Here is a 13657-nt window from a genome sequence, read left to right on the forward strand (position 1 = left end):
CTACAGGCTGTGGCATACATGTAAATTCAATAGCTCTAAAAGTGATTAATGCAATTTTATTTGGAAATGATAGCAGTAATCTTGTGTCAAAACCGTTCTGTATTTGGTCAGAAATTCGCTCAGGTATGTGATACCTCAGTGGGGGCGACATGTGCCCTTCATTATACTTGTATTTACCATAGCTGTTGGGAGAAGCAGGAGGAATATGACATGCAGGTTTGTGGGGAAAATGTTAGGCTTCATGTACACTAGCAGCTACTAAACTTGAGTTTAGGAGCTTTTGGCATTTCTTTGGCCAAAGCTCCTAAACTCAACTCCACAAAAGCCTATGTGTCAATGTACATACACATGGGCTTTTAGCAGCATTTGGAAGCTGCTGTGGTTAGGTGAGGTTCCGCCCCCTCTACTGAACGCAGAAGAATCCCGTTCTGGATAGGAACGCTTTGACCGCTGGCTGCTCAAATTGTTGCCGCGTTTTGCGTTTTCCCGCGGCCACAGTAAATAACGGCCAAGTGCAAATGAAGCCTAATATTGATCTTGTGCTGGTTGTGTGGAGGGGTACCCGAGAGGAGATGCAACTACAAAGAGTATTCAGAATACACACTCCACACTCACCAAAGACAACACAAGATCACAACAATGAACAGAACAAGACACAAAGACATAAACACAATTCCCAATAACAGCCATTAGCACCAAATAAAACAAATTAAAACTACACTCTAATAAATCAACCTTTCCATGCCCCCCCCCCCCAGGACAGTTTCTGAGAATTTGCATAAGTTGTTTTGATGAATTTCTGAGTCTGAACAGATTCAAGCAATAAGGCTCAATAAGAGATAATCTAATGGTCCTTTGTTGTATCAGGCAAGATTTCTTTCTTCAGAAATGGAAAGAAAGCCCAGCCGCTGAACATGTTTCCTGGCCTAAGTGGTTAGCAAGTAAAAGAAACCTTAGGTCGATTCATCCAGGCCACGTCCCCAACATGTTTCGTCCTGCCCCTGGGGCTTAATCATGGAGATTTCCTTCCCCTTATCCTGACAGGAACTAACCAATCAGTGCGGGTCCTTTTAAAAAATGTATGTTAACTGAATGCTGGGTACACACAGGCCAACAAAAAAAGCTGGTTTAGCAGGAACTGGCCAACATTTGGTCAGTGTGTCCAGCTGTCTGTCCGACAAAAGCCAGCTTCTGTCGAAGGGACATGCTGGAATACCAGCATCTGATCAGTTCTTGCAGCCAATGGCTGCGAGCACTGATCAGGGTTTTCTAGCAGGGGGAGATCGGTGCACCAACATCGCTTGTGTTGGTATGGCGTTCTGTCAGTTGGGCTGAGCGAAAGGAAAATAATTAGCAATGTGTACTAGGCTTAACAATAAACTTCTCTTGTTGTCCCCTTTTGGTCTTTTAAACCACCTCAATACTAGCATGTTATACTTCGTTCCTTTCCATTTTTCAGTGCTGTGATAGGTAAACACTCGGACATGCAACACTGTACCCAAATAAATTTTATAAAATGTTTCAGACAGGGCATTTTATTTTGGTGGTATTTAATAACCACTGTTTTTTGTTTTTTTTTTACTGTATCAACTATGACCTCTAAATGTTACTTCACTGCAGCAGAAAAAAATCTAGTAGTTTTCCTTTCCAGAGAGGGTTGTGCTGTGTGGAGCAGCTTTGGAAATCTCAGAACTGGACAGACAGAAATACAAGTCTTTGGGTAGGTGAAACAGCTCTCTTATATGTATTTCATTTGTGTATTTATCATTTTGCCTGAAGTTCAGATTTAATCCATTCTACAAAACTTGCCAGAAATAGGTATAGAATACAGAGTTCCACACAAAGATTGTGATGAAATTGCCCTTACCCAAGTTTTTTTTGCAAATGTTAGTAACTATGCTGTACTATTATACATTATTTTGATTTGAGCGTTGCTAAATAATATTTTTATACATTATCATGACATGGATCTATCTATTTAGTTGATATATATCAACATACAATTTGTTACAATTTCCTGCTGCTTCTAAATCATGTAGTTCTGTCATGTACTGTAATGGTGGGAGGTAGTGTTTGGTTAGGACAGCAGGGCATTGGGGATAGGGTGGGATGAGGTTGTTTTGAACTTTTTGATAAAAAGAAAAAAAAATGTTTTAGACTGGATTACAAAATAGACCACAGTTACAATTACCCATCAAGATGCTCAGAAGTTTTTGAACTCTGGAGTTGACACCAACAATTCTGTAAAGTCCCCGTTCACTGATTCCTGCAGAAAACAAACATGTTATTGATATAGTTAAATAAAAGGCAGTATTTGTTTTTGATTTACTACTTCTAAAATGAAACTACAGTCTGATTTCTCATTTTTTTTTTTTTTTTTTAATATGCAAATGTCAAAGATCAGCTCAACATAAATAATTCTATTAGCATGTTGATCCTTTAAAACTTTACTTCTATGTATGTAAGTAGGAGATCCAATAGTGCATTCAGTATGCTCTCCTTCAATGATCAGACTCGCCCTGACACGCGGAACCCCCCCCCCCCCCCCCACCGTTGTGGAAATGTTATTAGGACCAGTGTGGACATTTTTCAGGATGTGTTTTATTTAGATTGTCATTATGGCTCCTGTTGTCGGTTTGCTTGCAATACACTCATTAGAGCATGTACGGGCAAACCGACATTGAGGAAAGACTACTGGCAGTGAAAACCTTCCCTTAGATGTGTAGACGCGTTTGCTCCGCCAGCGAACATTACAGATGCAGGTCTGTTTTCCGGTATAGATATAGGTGTATTGCGGTGCGGAGTCAATATCGTTTCGATATCTATCTGCTTCTATGAAGGGATACATGCTCATGTCTTTCTATTATGCCTGATCACCATAGTGGAAACCGCATGGCTCTTTCCCTGCAGGTAGCTTCATGTCTATGGGAACACTAGTATAATCCTATTAGGCATTGTTCTCTGAAGCTTTTCTAAATTAGATTACCGCCAGTAGTAGTGGTGGGAATACATGCGCGAGTTTGATCAGAGCAGTGTTCACAGTTCTACATGCTGGTTTCATTGTATAGTTTTAGGAGGGAAGCCGTGCACTCTATTCTGCTCATTCACGTTTGTGTACCCCCCTTTCCATTGTACACTTGAATGTATACAAGTGTGTCATTGGTTGATTTTATGCGAGAAACTTGTGTCATGTGACTGTACATTTGGAACTGACTGGCTATTGATTTTCCCTTTGTCTCATAAATGGAGCTCCCTGTCTGAGACAGGACAATTCTTGTGAGCAGCCAAGCCTTTGTCTGTATTCCTGGGGATTGTATAGAGCGCTCAATCACCTTATAAAAAAGAGCTGAGAACTGTGCTTTTTAGCACACCGGGATTGATTGCGCTTGGCATATATTGAAATCCAAAAGTGCACTTATTAGCGCAACTGAGTTATTTATACATCAAGCGTATAATCATTTTCAAGACACCATTCACTGGGAAGCCCAGTGTACTATCGCTTCTCCTCCTCCCTCCAGCTGTTTTGCAGCTGAGAATAGAGAGAATGTAATCACTTAAAAAATGTTTTTTTACCTGTACACAAATGTTTTGCCTTTTGTTTCAATTTTAAATTGAATGGGCTGTTTCACAAGGTGATCATTATTGCTTTAAATGCATTTATTTACACATTAGTTACTAGAAGGTTCTCCCAATGGCTGGCAGAATTTTACCAAGAAATATTTATGTTGCTTCTATCTGCCACTGATTCAAGGTATGGCTAACCTTAGGAACAAGTTGGTAAAAGCCTGGTCACAGCAGAATTCCTCTGAAGTAGTACATGTAAATTACAAGAACAATAGCAATTACCCATTTTAATATTCACAAATTGCTTTTAAAAAGTCAAGCGGTTTGAAATGAAAACCTTTTATTGCTGAATTATGTCCTGACTGTGGCTGTCAATTGCAGCAGACTAATAAAACCCATTCACTGTCATTAGTTATGCACATCATTGTTACAGTGTCAAGTCAAATTCATTCTTCAGATATTTCCTTTGACATTGTATAGTATAGACAGGTTATAATGGTTGGATCTTCTTAACAGCCTTCTGTCATTCATGGGATTGAAAACCAGTAATGAAAAAATACCTTAGGATGATAACGATGGCAAGGCATTTTGGGCAGCAGTTATCTGTGGTGTAGCATAATTTCCTCTAAATGGGCACAATGACATACAATTCCCAAGCATTGCGTAAGCTTATCAAGATGGCATGAATTTGAGAATTTTGCATTTTAGGTAGACATGGTAATGATATAACATGGCATAGCCATATTTGTCAATGAATACTCGAATAGAAATAGTCTGACTTCTAAAAAAAATACAGAAGAATATAGTGTTCTAGGGCAACTAATTAAAATAAAACTTTAACTTCCTGAACAAGAAGATTCTAGTCTTGTAAAAACAAAAATCTTACAATAAAATTGCTCCTTTGGTCAGTTTTATTGTAATACCAGCTATGCTTGTGGTCATGTAAGCCTTGGTAAACCCTATCCACTGCATGTGGTCACTGATTGGAAAATGCTTGCATGAAGGAAAAGTAGCTCGCCCACACAAGATCTTTCTCCTTGACAATATATCACTTCTACAGTAGTATATACCCCCATAAAAACAATATTTAACCCAAGCAACTACATATCTATCTCTCTAGCAATATATCGATCAACTTTAGATATATCCAAAAGTTGTCATATTCATGGATTTGTTTTGTACTGTAGAAGCTTATTCAAGCCACTCCTTCAGTTCTAATGAGTGTAATAAAAACTATAGATACTTGTCTTATCTCCAACAGCAGCAGACCTATCTCACCAACACTATAGCTTCCCAAATCATCCATAGTACTGACCAGCACTGTAGGTCTCATCCTCTGATTGAGGCTGGGTTCACACTGGTGCGATGCGTGAACCACAGCGATTCCTGTGAGGGTTCCCGCATCGCATCTGACTTGCAGGCAGTTCACACTGCTCTCTGCGAACTGCTCAGGGTGTCAATTTAAAGTTAATGACACCCTCATATCGCAGTGCAAACTGTGGAATAGGACGGCTATAGGATCGCATGGGTCTGAACACCCATGCGATCTGATTCTAATGCAGACCAAAAAAAGGGTTCTGCACCATTTTGGTTCGAATGCGATTTCAGCCATACAAATTGTATGGCTGAATTTGTATCGCACAGACATTGAATGTGATTTGCACAGCAACGTGCTGAGAATCACAAATGATGTCTGGCATTGCACCAGTGTAAACTCAGCCTGAAGCTTAAATGAGCCAGTCATAAATTAGGACCTTCTATACAGTTCCCATCACTAAAGCAAATGTACAAATCAACATTACTGGAGAGAAAAAAAACGAAAACCGACAGAAGCTGGGCACCCCATAGCATATTTCATAAGTTATATCTGTAGCACCCTACAGGTAGATGCTAGGTAAATGTATAGTGGGCCTTGTCTGCCTAACAGCAGGGCTGTGATTTATTAGCCAGGGTGTCATGGCTCCCATGTGTGCCTGCTGAAGGAGGAGTCTCCCCACTGGCTCCTGTGAGAGGCTTCTCATAGGGCAGTGGAGGAAACCCAATCAGGGGACACATCTCACACAGGCCGATCATCTCTCTGGTGGAATACGCTATCACTTGCCATACTAGCAGGCACGGCTGATTGCCCTTAACATGTGAGTTGATTGTCATTCACTTTAATAAAGCCTAACAATTTTACAAGCGGAGAGCACTAGATTTTGCCTTTATATTTTTCAAACGTATGTCCCGTGACCTCCGGAGGTGAGAGGCTGGAGAGTTATCCTAGGAGTCCAATACCCTCATACATGCTTATGCTGGCCCGTTTGGGTCCCACATTAAGGTGAGAGGCCAATCTATCAGGTGGAGGGATTTCACATATTGGTGTTTATTTCCCACGAGATTGAATCCTTTATTTGGACACTTGGACACTGATACACATTTCATTGGATTTGAGCACGATCACAGTGGATTGCTTTTTGTGGACTTTATTTATTCATTATAATATATCATCACCATAAGAGTAATTGGTGCACTTCTGGCGCATCACGTTTTTGTATTTATATAGGCTTGTAACTACCCCAGAAGGCAGATTATGCTGCAAAGAATTCTGGGAGTGGGTATAAGCTTGGAGGTGGCGCGTGACATGAGGCCTTTGGCAGGAGCAGAGTCCCAGGATGGAAAGTGCGGCTGTCTCTCCTCCTGTCTGAGGGAAGAGGATGTCTCGGGGTGTCGCCTGAGAATCCAGAGTGCTGAGGGGATCTGGTGTGCCAAGAACCTGTGAAGAGTGAGAAGGGTCCAGACCCAGGAAAGCCTACACAGGTCATGAGTACTGCGGATTGCCCCTGGGGGGTCTACCAGAGTCAGAGGGGACCACTCCGGAAGAGGTTCTGGTATCCAGTGCCAGCTAGCTGAAAGGGGGTACCTAAGTTGAGGACCCTGAAGTTACAGAGGGGGGTGCATAGACAGCGAACCCCGAAGAGTTCAAGGTTAAAGGGGGCACCTACTAATGGGCCCTGAATTGTAAGGAGTGTGCCAGTTGGAATGTACAGTTTGACAGGATTCTACAACATACTACCTCAAGCCAGAGCAAGGCAGGAGGGAAGTATTTAGTGACTTGTTGCAGTATAACAGTGTCGTTGGTTCTACAATTTCATAGTCCTGGATCTTCTGGACTACAAGTCGAGGATTCAGCACTTCTCTTAAGTTACAGAGTGTTCTCAGAGATAGTGGGCGTTGGCTGGCGTCAAAGAAGCGCCAACAGGCATTTTTCATGAACAAAGTCCCAAGTGTATATAGTTGAAGCCTAAAGGAGTATCCCACTCATTCCCTTCTCCCATCCCCTTTATCTACAATAAAACAAACAACAAAACAAAGATGCCGGAGTGGTTCATGTCTCAGTCTTCCCACTCAGGGCCACAGCTCACATGGGCTGGAAAGGTAACCGGTAACAATGGCAGACCCCCATCAGGCCACAGGCCTGGAAAACCTGCTACATATTCTAATGCAGTAAGTTGTTGTTTAAAACTCTTGTGCCTTAGCAAAGCTTCAGTGGGTATGCACTGCCTGAAACTGGCAGTGCCCGTGACTCATGATACGTGATCAAATGTTGCTCGACCACCATCCTGTGCCGCAGTTACTGAAGGATTCATCCAGGATTGTAATGGACGTGATCATGGCTGTTCCACTGGAATGAGCTGACACATTCACACACCACAGTATAACAGGCTGGCTAAAGTATTTATCCACCACTCAGAACAGCATTTTTTGTTGACATTGTTGCGATTTTCCCTCAGGCTGACAGAGGCCAAGTTTAAATTATGAATAGGCTCCGACTGCAGCACACCAATTTTATTATTTTATTAAGGGCTGAGTGCCTATGCATCTCAGATCAGCAAAGTGGGGGTTTTCCTAACTATCTAGAGTGCAAATGGACAGCACTTTACATGGCTGCAGGGAAGTGTATGATTATAGCTGAAATCTATGCCAGGATTTCGGTGATGAATGTCTATACTTGCAAGTACAGTCAATTGTGATTTTGCATCAATTAATAAACACACTGTTTTGAAGAACTTATTGATACACTTTCATATTTGCTGTAATTGCATTGCTGGCTTGGGATTTGCTGTTTTCAATGCTGAGAATATTCTGCCAATGTTTTTGCATACAAGCCTTTCATGCTGGTGTTTTTATGACTTTTCAAAATTTAGTATTGGGGAACAGCATGAAAAACAGTTTGAGGGGGCCCCCTGGGCCCTGTAGCAGCTGATTTGGCTATAGGTTTTCTCCTGATAAAGGTCATGGTTAGATTCATTTTAAGCTGGATTCAACAAAAATGTAAAGCTAATACCTGGCTGGTATAGAAGCATAAATTAAAGTGTCATGATTCATGTTTGTTTTCCAATAATTTCAGACTACTAACCTGACATATTTCACTGCTGCTAGGTGAGCAATGCTAAAGCATACTGTAAATCTCCAACAGTAATGCGTATAATATAGCGATTATCATAGAATATTCCTGATACTAGTGGTTTACAACACATTGTTCATCTGGGGGGGTTCCTCCCAGAGATTGAGGCAAAAAGGAAATATCAAATAATTATTTACCATACTGGCTGGAAGGTGGATGTAAACTTGATTCATGAAATTTGACCTTGGTACATATATCTGCAGTGTTTTCTTATCTCTCTCCAAAGTCCAATGTGTTTCTCCTGCTCCTTCCTCTATTTTCAGCATGATAACTTCTGACAAGTTCTCCGACAATGGAGTTAAAACCAGGCTTTAATTTGTGTTGGGGTGGGTGTTTTAAATAGATTAGCAGAGAGCTTGTCTATTCACAGCACATTCCTTTCTTACTTTGCCAATGTGGAGTGGGGGTGTGTGCCTTTCCTCTAATCAGCTGCTCAGTGTCTGCCAAGACTACGCTCCCAGTGCTGAACAGGAAGAGAAAAATTCTAACACGATGTCCACTTTATAAAGAATATAGCAAGCTGAAGACAGCAGATATACATGTAAAACTTCTGTAAGGGGATTGGTTTAATCTCTGTGCATCATCTGAGGCTGTTCACTTCACTTGGTATATGTGAGGGTTAAGATCCACTTTAAGTGTATACTAGATAGTATTCAAAATAAACCAGATTTATGCTTTTTGCCATTTGCAGTGGCATAAAGGATTGAATGGAAAGGGTATTTAGAGGGTGTTGGCAAAAAAAGTAACATAGTTAAGACATAATTAGAATAAACTAACGCTTAGTAAATATGTGCTGTAATTAAAGCCCCAGTCCAGAATAAATCACTAGAGTGGCAGGGATAAGTATACATACTATTAATCTTTTCACCATTTACCTTACTTAAGCATTATTCTCCTGAAATCATTTATCAACATCATGGTTAAAAGGCTCTCTGTCTTTAATCTCCTGTCCAGGAGACTGGAACCTAGTGGCTCCTCTATCCTCATTAGGATAAGTTGTTCCTTCACAGCCAGGGTGTAGTTCCAACAGTTATGTTGTTGATATAATCACATCAGCCTGGAAGAAACTGTGGGTAACACTAATAAAATTCTGCCGAAACGTATTGTTTGTCCGCAGTAATCTCTACCCCGGCTCTGTCCACTTTTCATCAGCACCACCTATCCTACCCATCATCTAACTCTCTGTACATTTAAAGCGGAACTTTACTCATAACAACCTGTTAAAATTATTGTTCTTTAGCAAGAAACATACATTTTACATTAATAATTATGCTGTGGTGTAAATTTCCTCTAGCAATGTCCTGGTTTCTTCTTGCTGGAGGTCGCAATTTTGCTGAAGCCCAGAGCCAATGAAGAGCAGTAAAACAAAGCGCAACTAAAACCATTGATTAAATGGTTTTAAAAAAAAAGGTACATTCCTGGAATGCTGGGATTGCTAACTGTCACATTTGCTTGTGTCCTCAACCAATCTGTCAAACCATCAAATTGCTGGCACCATGGCAGTTGCAAATCAAACAGAAGCAGCTTCTTTGGCCTTAAAGGATAAGAGGGTTTGGCTTTGCCTATGGGCAGTTTAAGGGGGTATACTCCCGCTCTCTGCTATAGGCTAGGCACTCAGTTTAGTTACAAGCAGTGTGAGAACATTTACAACTCCACAGAGGGGTGGGTGCTGTGTCCGTCAATGAACATCAGAAAAATAGATTTTACTGCAAGTCAGAAATCCCATTTTCTCTTTCGTTCGTTGGTGGACACAGTTTAAGATCTTCATAACTGTTGAGACCTCCCAAAGCAGTGTTAAACATGAGAGGAGGAAAAAGCATAAAACATTCTCAAGGCCAAACAGTAGCCAACCATGATTTTGTTTTGACATTTGTTTTAACCAAAACAACTGGAACCCATCTGAAAAAACAATACACCCTCAAAGAGGATCAGGTCCTCTCCACAGCAGCCTGCAAAACCTTGCAGCCAAAAGAAGCATCCGGAGATGCCAACACAGCCACTTTATAAAACTTTGTGAGAGTGTGCACCAAGTGGCTGCCTTGCAAATCTGCATCACCGATGCCTGATGACAGAAAGCCCAGGAGACACTAAGCCCCCGAGTAGAGTGTGCCTCAACAGGGAAAGGATTCGGTCAATCCTTTATGAGGCCCATCTGTGAGCACAAAGAGTCTGACTTCCTGAAAGACTCCGTAGCTGCCAGGTATACACTTATTGCGCGGACCACATCCAAGACATGCAAGGCAATTTCCTTCTGAGGTTTAAGCCTGGGACACAGGGAAGGCAACACGATGTCTTCATTCAAATGAAAATCAGAGAACCTTTGGAAGGAATGACAGACAGGGGAGAAGAACCACCTTATCTCTGTGAATCACCAGGTAAGGTGAATGACAGGATTACGCCACTAGTTCCGACACCCTGCGCGCAGAGATGATAGTCACCAAAAAGGCCACCTTCTAGGACAGCGTAAGCAGGGGAATCTCCCGAAGATTCTCGAAGGGTGGCTTCTGGAGGGCCGAAAGCACCAAAATGAGGTCCCAAGGTGGCAAAAGAGCCTGCACTGGAAGAACCAAAATGTCCAACACCCTGAAGAATGGTAGGCACCAGGGAGTGTGTGGCCAAAAGCTCTTCGGAAGATGACACCTGGCACTTAACACTTAAGGCCAATTTCTGTTAAACCACCCCGTTGAAGGAAGTTCAAGATCTGAGCCACCGAGAAGGAGCGAAGATGAACCCCAAGACTCCCAAAGCAATGTACATCTTCCACATATGATGGTAGATCCTCCTAGAAATAAATTGCCTAGTTTTTAACAGTGTAAGAATCACAGACTCCGATAAAGCTCTATCCTTTAACACCTGGCATTCAACAGCCAAGCCATCAAAGCCAGCGACTGTAAAGCTGTCCTTGAGACAGCAGATCCTCTCTGACAGGAAGCTTCCAAGAACGTCGGCGAACAGCCACACCAGATTGGCATACCAAGCCTGGAGAGGCCAGTCCAGAGCCACTAAGATGACCGGAATCTCTTCTGCCTCGATCGAGGAGGGAAGCTGTAAATCAGACGATACTGACCCCACGAGGCCACAAGCGTGTCTGTGGCATCCACCAGAGGATCCCTTGCATCTTTCTGTTGAGCCGAGATGCCAACAGATCCACCTCAGGTGTGCCCCCCCGGAGACACAGCTGATGAAACACCTCCGGATAAAGGGACCACTCCCTGTGGTCCAACATGGATTGTCCAGAGACTGTGGACTTGTCCCATTTGGTCAAAATCTCCCTTTGCAGGGACCTCGTGTGGAACAGTGCAAATGGAACCGCCTCATTTGTAGACACCATCAGGCCCAGCACCCGCATGCAAGTCCGGAGGGAGGACCATCTGTTGGATAGCAGGAGGCGAATTGCAGCCAGCAATTTCTGGAGTCTGTCCAGAAGAAGAAGCACCCTGGATAAAGCAGAGTCCAGAATCAGGCCCAGATAGTCCAGCTTTGTGGACAGAACCAGGGCAAACTTCTGAAAATACAGAATCCAGCCGATCTCCTGCAGAGTTCGTATTGTGATCTCCAGATTTTCCACCAGAGCAGAAGGAGATCATTCAAGTAGCCCAGTACTGCGATCTCCGTTGGCGTAGCAAAGCTAGCACCGAGGCGAACACTTTTGTGAAGACCTGAGGAGCAGAGGCGAGACCAAAGGGTAATGCCACTAACTGAAAATGCTCCTCTCCCATGGCAAAGCAGAGGAAGCGCTGGTGACTGGTACATATTGGAATGTGAAGGTAAGCATCTTTAATGTCGAGGCGAAGACATCCCCCTGATGCAAGGATGCCACCACCATGCGAATAAACAACATTCTGAACTTCTGCACCCGCACAAAGCAGTTCAGCGCCTTGAGGTCCAGGAAACTGTAAACAGGTTTGAGTAAAAACCCTGAAAACCTTTCTAAGTCAGAACCGGGACAATCACCCCTTGATGTAACAGGTCTTCTACTGCCCCAAACAGACCCTGTAAGCGGTCCGGGGACACTCGCAAGTTGGAAGGAAAGAACCTTGCCAGGGGGACAAGAGCGAAACTCGATCTTGTAGCAGGATCAGGAACGAATGATGTCTCCCCACCCCCAAAACGGGTGAGGGCGTAACTTCATCCTGAAGGAGCCTTGTCACACTTTATATGACAATTATGCAGTCATGCAACACTGTACCCATTTTCAATTTTTATCATTTTTTTTTCACACAAATAGAGCTTCTTTTAGGTGGTATTTAATCACAACTGGCTTTTTTATTTTTTGCTAAATAAATGAAAAAAAGACTGAAAATGTTGAAAAAAATTTAATTAATTTTGCAAACAGGTGATTTTTCGCCTTCACTGATGTGCGCGGATAGGCTGGACTAATAAACACTGATAGGTGGCACTGATGAGGATGCACAGACGGGCAACACTGATTGGTAGTACTGGTGGGTCATCACTGATTATCAGTGCCAATGTCCCCTTAAAGGGCTGCTGAAATTGGCCCTTTACCCTGATCCGTGAACAGTTGAGTCTGAAGGACTCGGACACGTGGTCACGGGAGAAACATTGATTTTGAATCTTTATGCTGCTAGCATTAGTAAATAGATAGGGAAGTATATCATATTTACTGGTTTTAAACTTTTTTTTACATTTCTTTAGTTACTTCCTAGTTTCCATGCCTAGGCAAGTGATGTCATACACCTCAGAAGTCTTCAGAAGGAGAGGAGGGGCTTTCTCAGCTAAGCACACCCTCCTGCCTATATGTCTGAGCTAAGGGCAGATGGTTTCCAGGAAATAATTGCTACATAAATCATCTGCCCTTACTCAAGATGGTTGCAGCCATAAAAGCTAGGGGATATTTCTCTAAGTAATTTCTCAGCAAAATAAAGCATGATACATGGATGGATGGTTGCATTTTCTTTGAATAATAAAAATGAGTTAAATAGTGCTTTTAGTTTGTGGTGCTCAGATAAAGTTTAGTTCCGCTTTAAGGGATACATAGTATATAAACTAGATAAATGTTGACTTACTAAAAATGTTTCAATAAATAGAGTACTAAAAATGCAAGAAGGTAAGCTGAAATATTTTTGTTAAAGACATATAAAACTAAGACATTAGAGAAGCTTATGAAAAGGTTAAGATGATAAAATATTCACTTCTTATATTACTGGATGACAGGATAACAAAGAATTTTTACTTAATTCATTATAATTTATACTACAGAAGTATGAAAAATTTCAGATACTAGGCATAAATATTGGACTTCTGAAGGATAAATAATCTCAGCAACCTAAAATTATTAATAGAAGCATTACAAAATTTCCTAGCAAATAACATTTTTTAGGAGACTGAACTAGATTTGATCATTTTAGCAGATGTATTATATGTATGCCTTGAACCTTAATAGGCAAAATACAAATGAAATTAAGTCACGAGATGAAAAGAAGGAATATAGTTTAAACTATACTATTATTTCCTGAAATATACAAATTGAATCTATTCACTGGAATGCACATATGGTCTCCGGTGTATAGGAAAAATAATCATGAAGATAAATATGAAGAGTGCTGAGTTTATACTTTTCAGCAAAACAACAAGATCATGATTGTCAGGCTAAATTCACACTTGTTTATTCTTTGAGAAGTGATC

General features: G+C 41.7%; 1 protein-coding gene across 3 annotated transcripts in view; it reads right to left on the reverse strand.

Annotated features, from left to right (window-relative positions):
- The window catches only part of ARHGAP26 (Rho GTPase activating protein 26), a 771897-nt gene that overhangs the window by 388151 nt on the left and 370089 nt on the right, over positions 1 to 13657 (reverse strand). For all 3 annotated transcript variants that reach the window (XM_082255674.1, XM_082255673.1, XM_082255672.1), the window contains exon 14: positions 2192 to 2266. In XM_082255674.1, the coding sequence (XP_082111800.1) occupies positions 2192 to 2266 (75 nt within the window). The remainder of the gene's footprint in view (positions 1 to 2191; positions 2267 to 13657) is intronic.

The sequence above is a fragment of the Pelophylax lessonae genome, assembly GCF_965119305.1.
Source record: "Pelophylax lessonae genome assembly, chromosome: 4".
Lineage (NCBI taxonomy): Eukaryota > Metazoa > Chordata > Amphibia > Anura > Ranidae > Pelophylax > Pelophylax lessonae.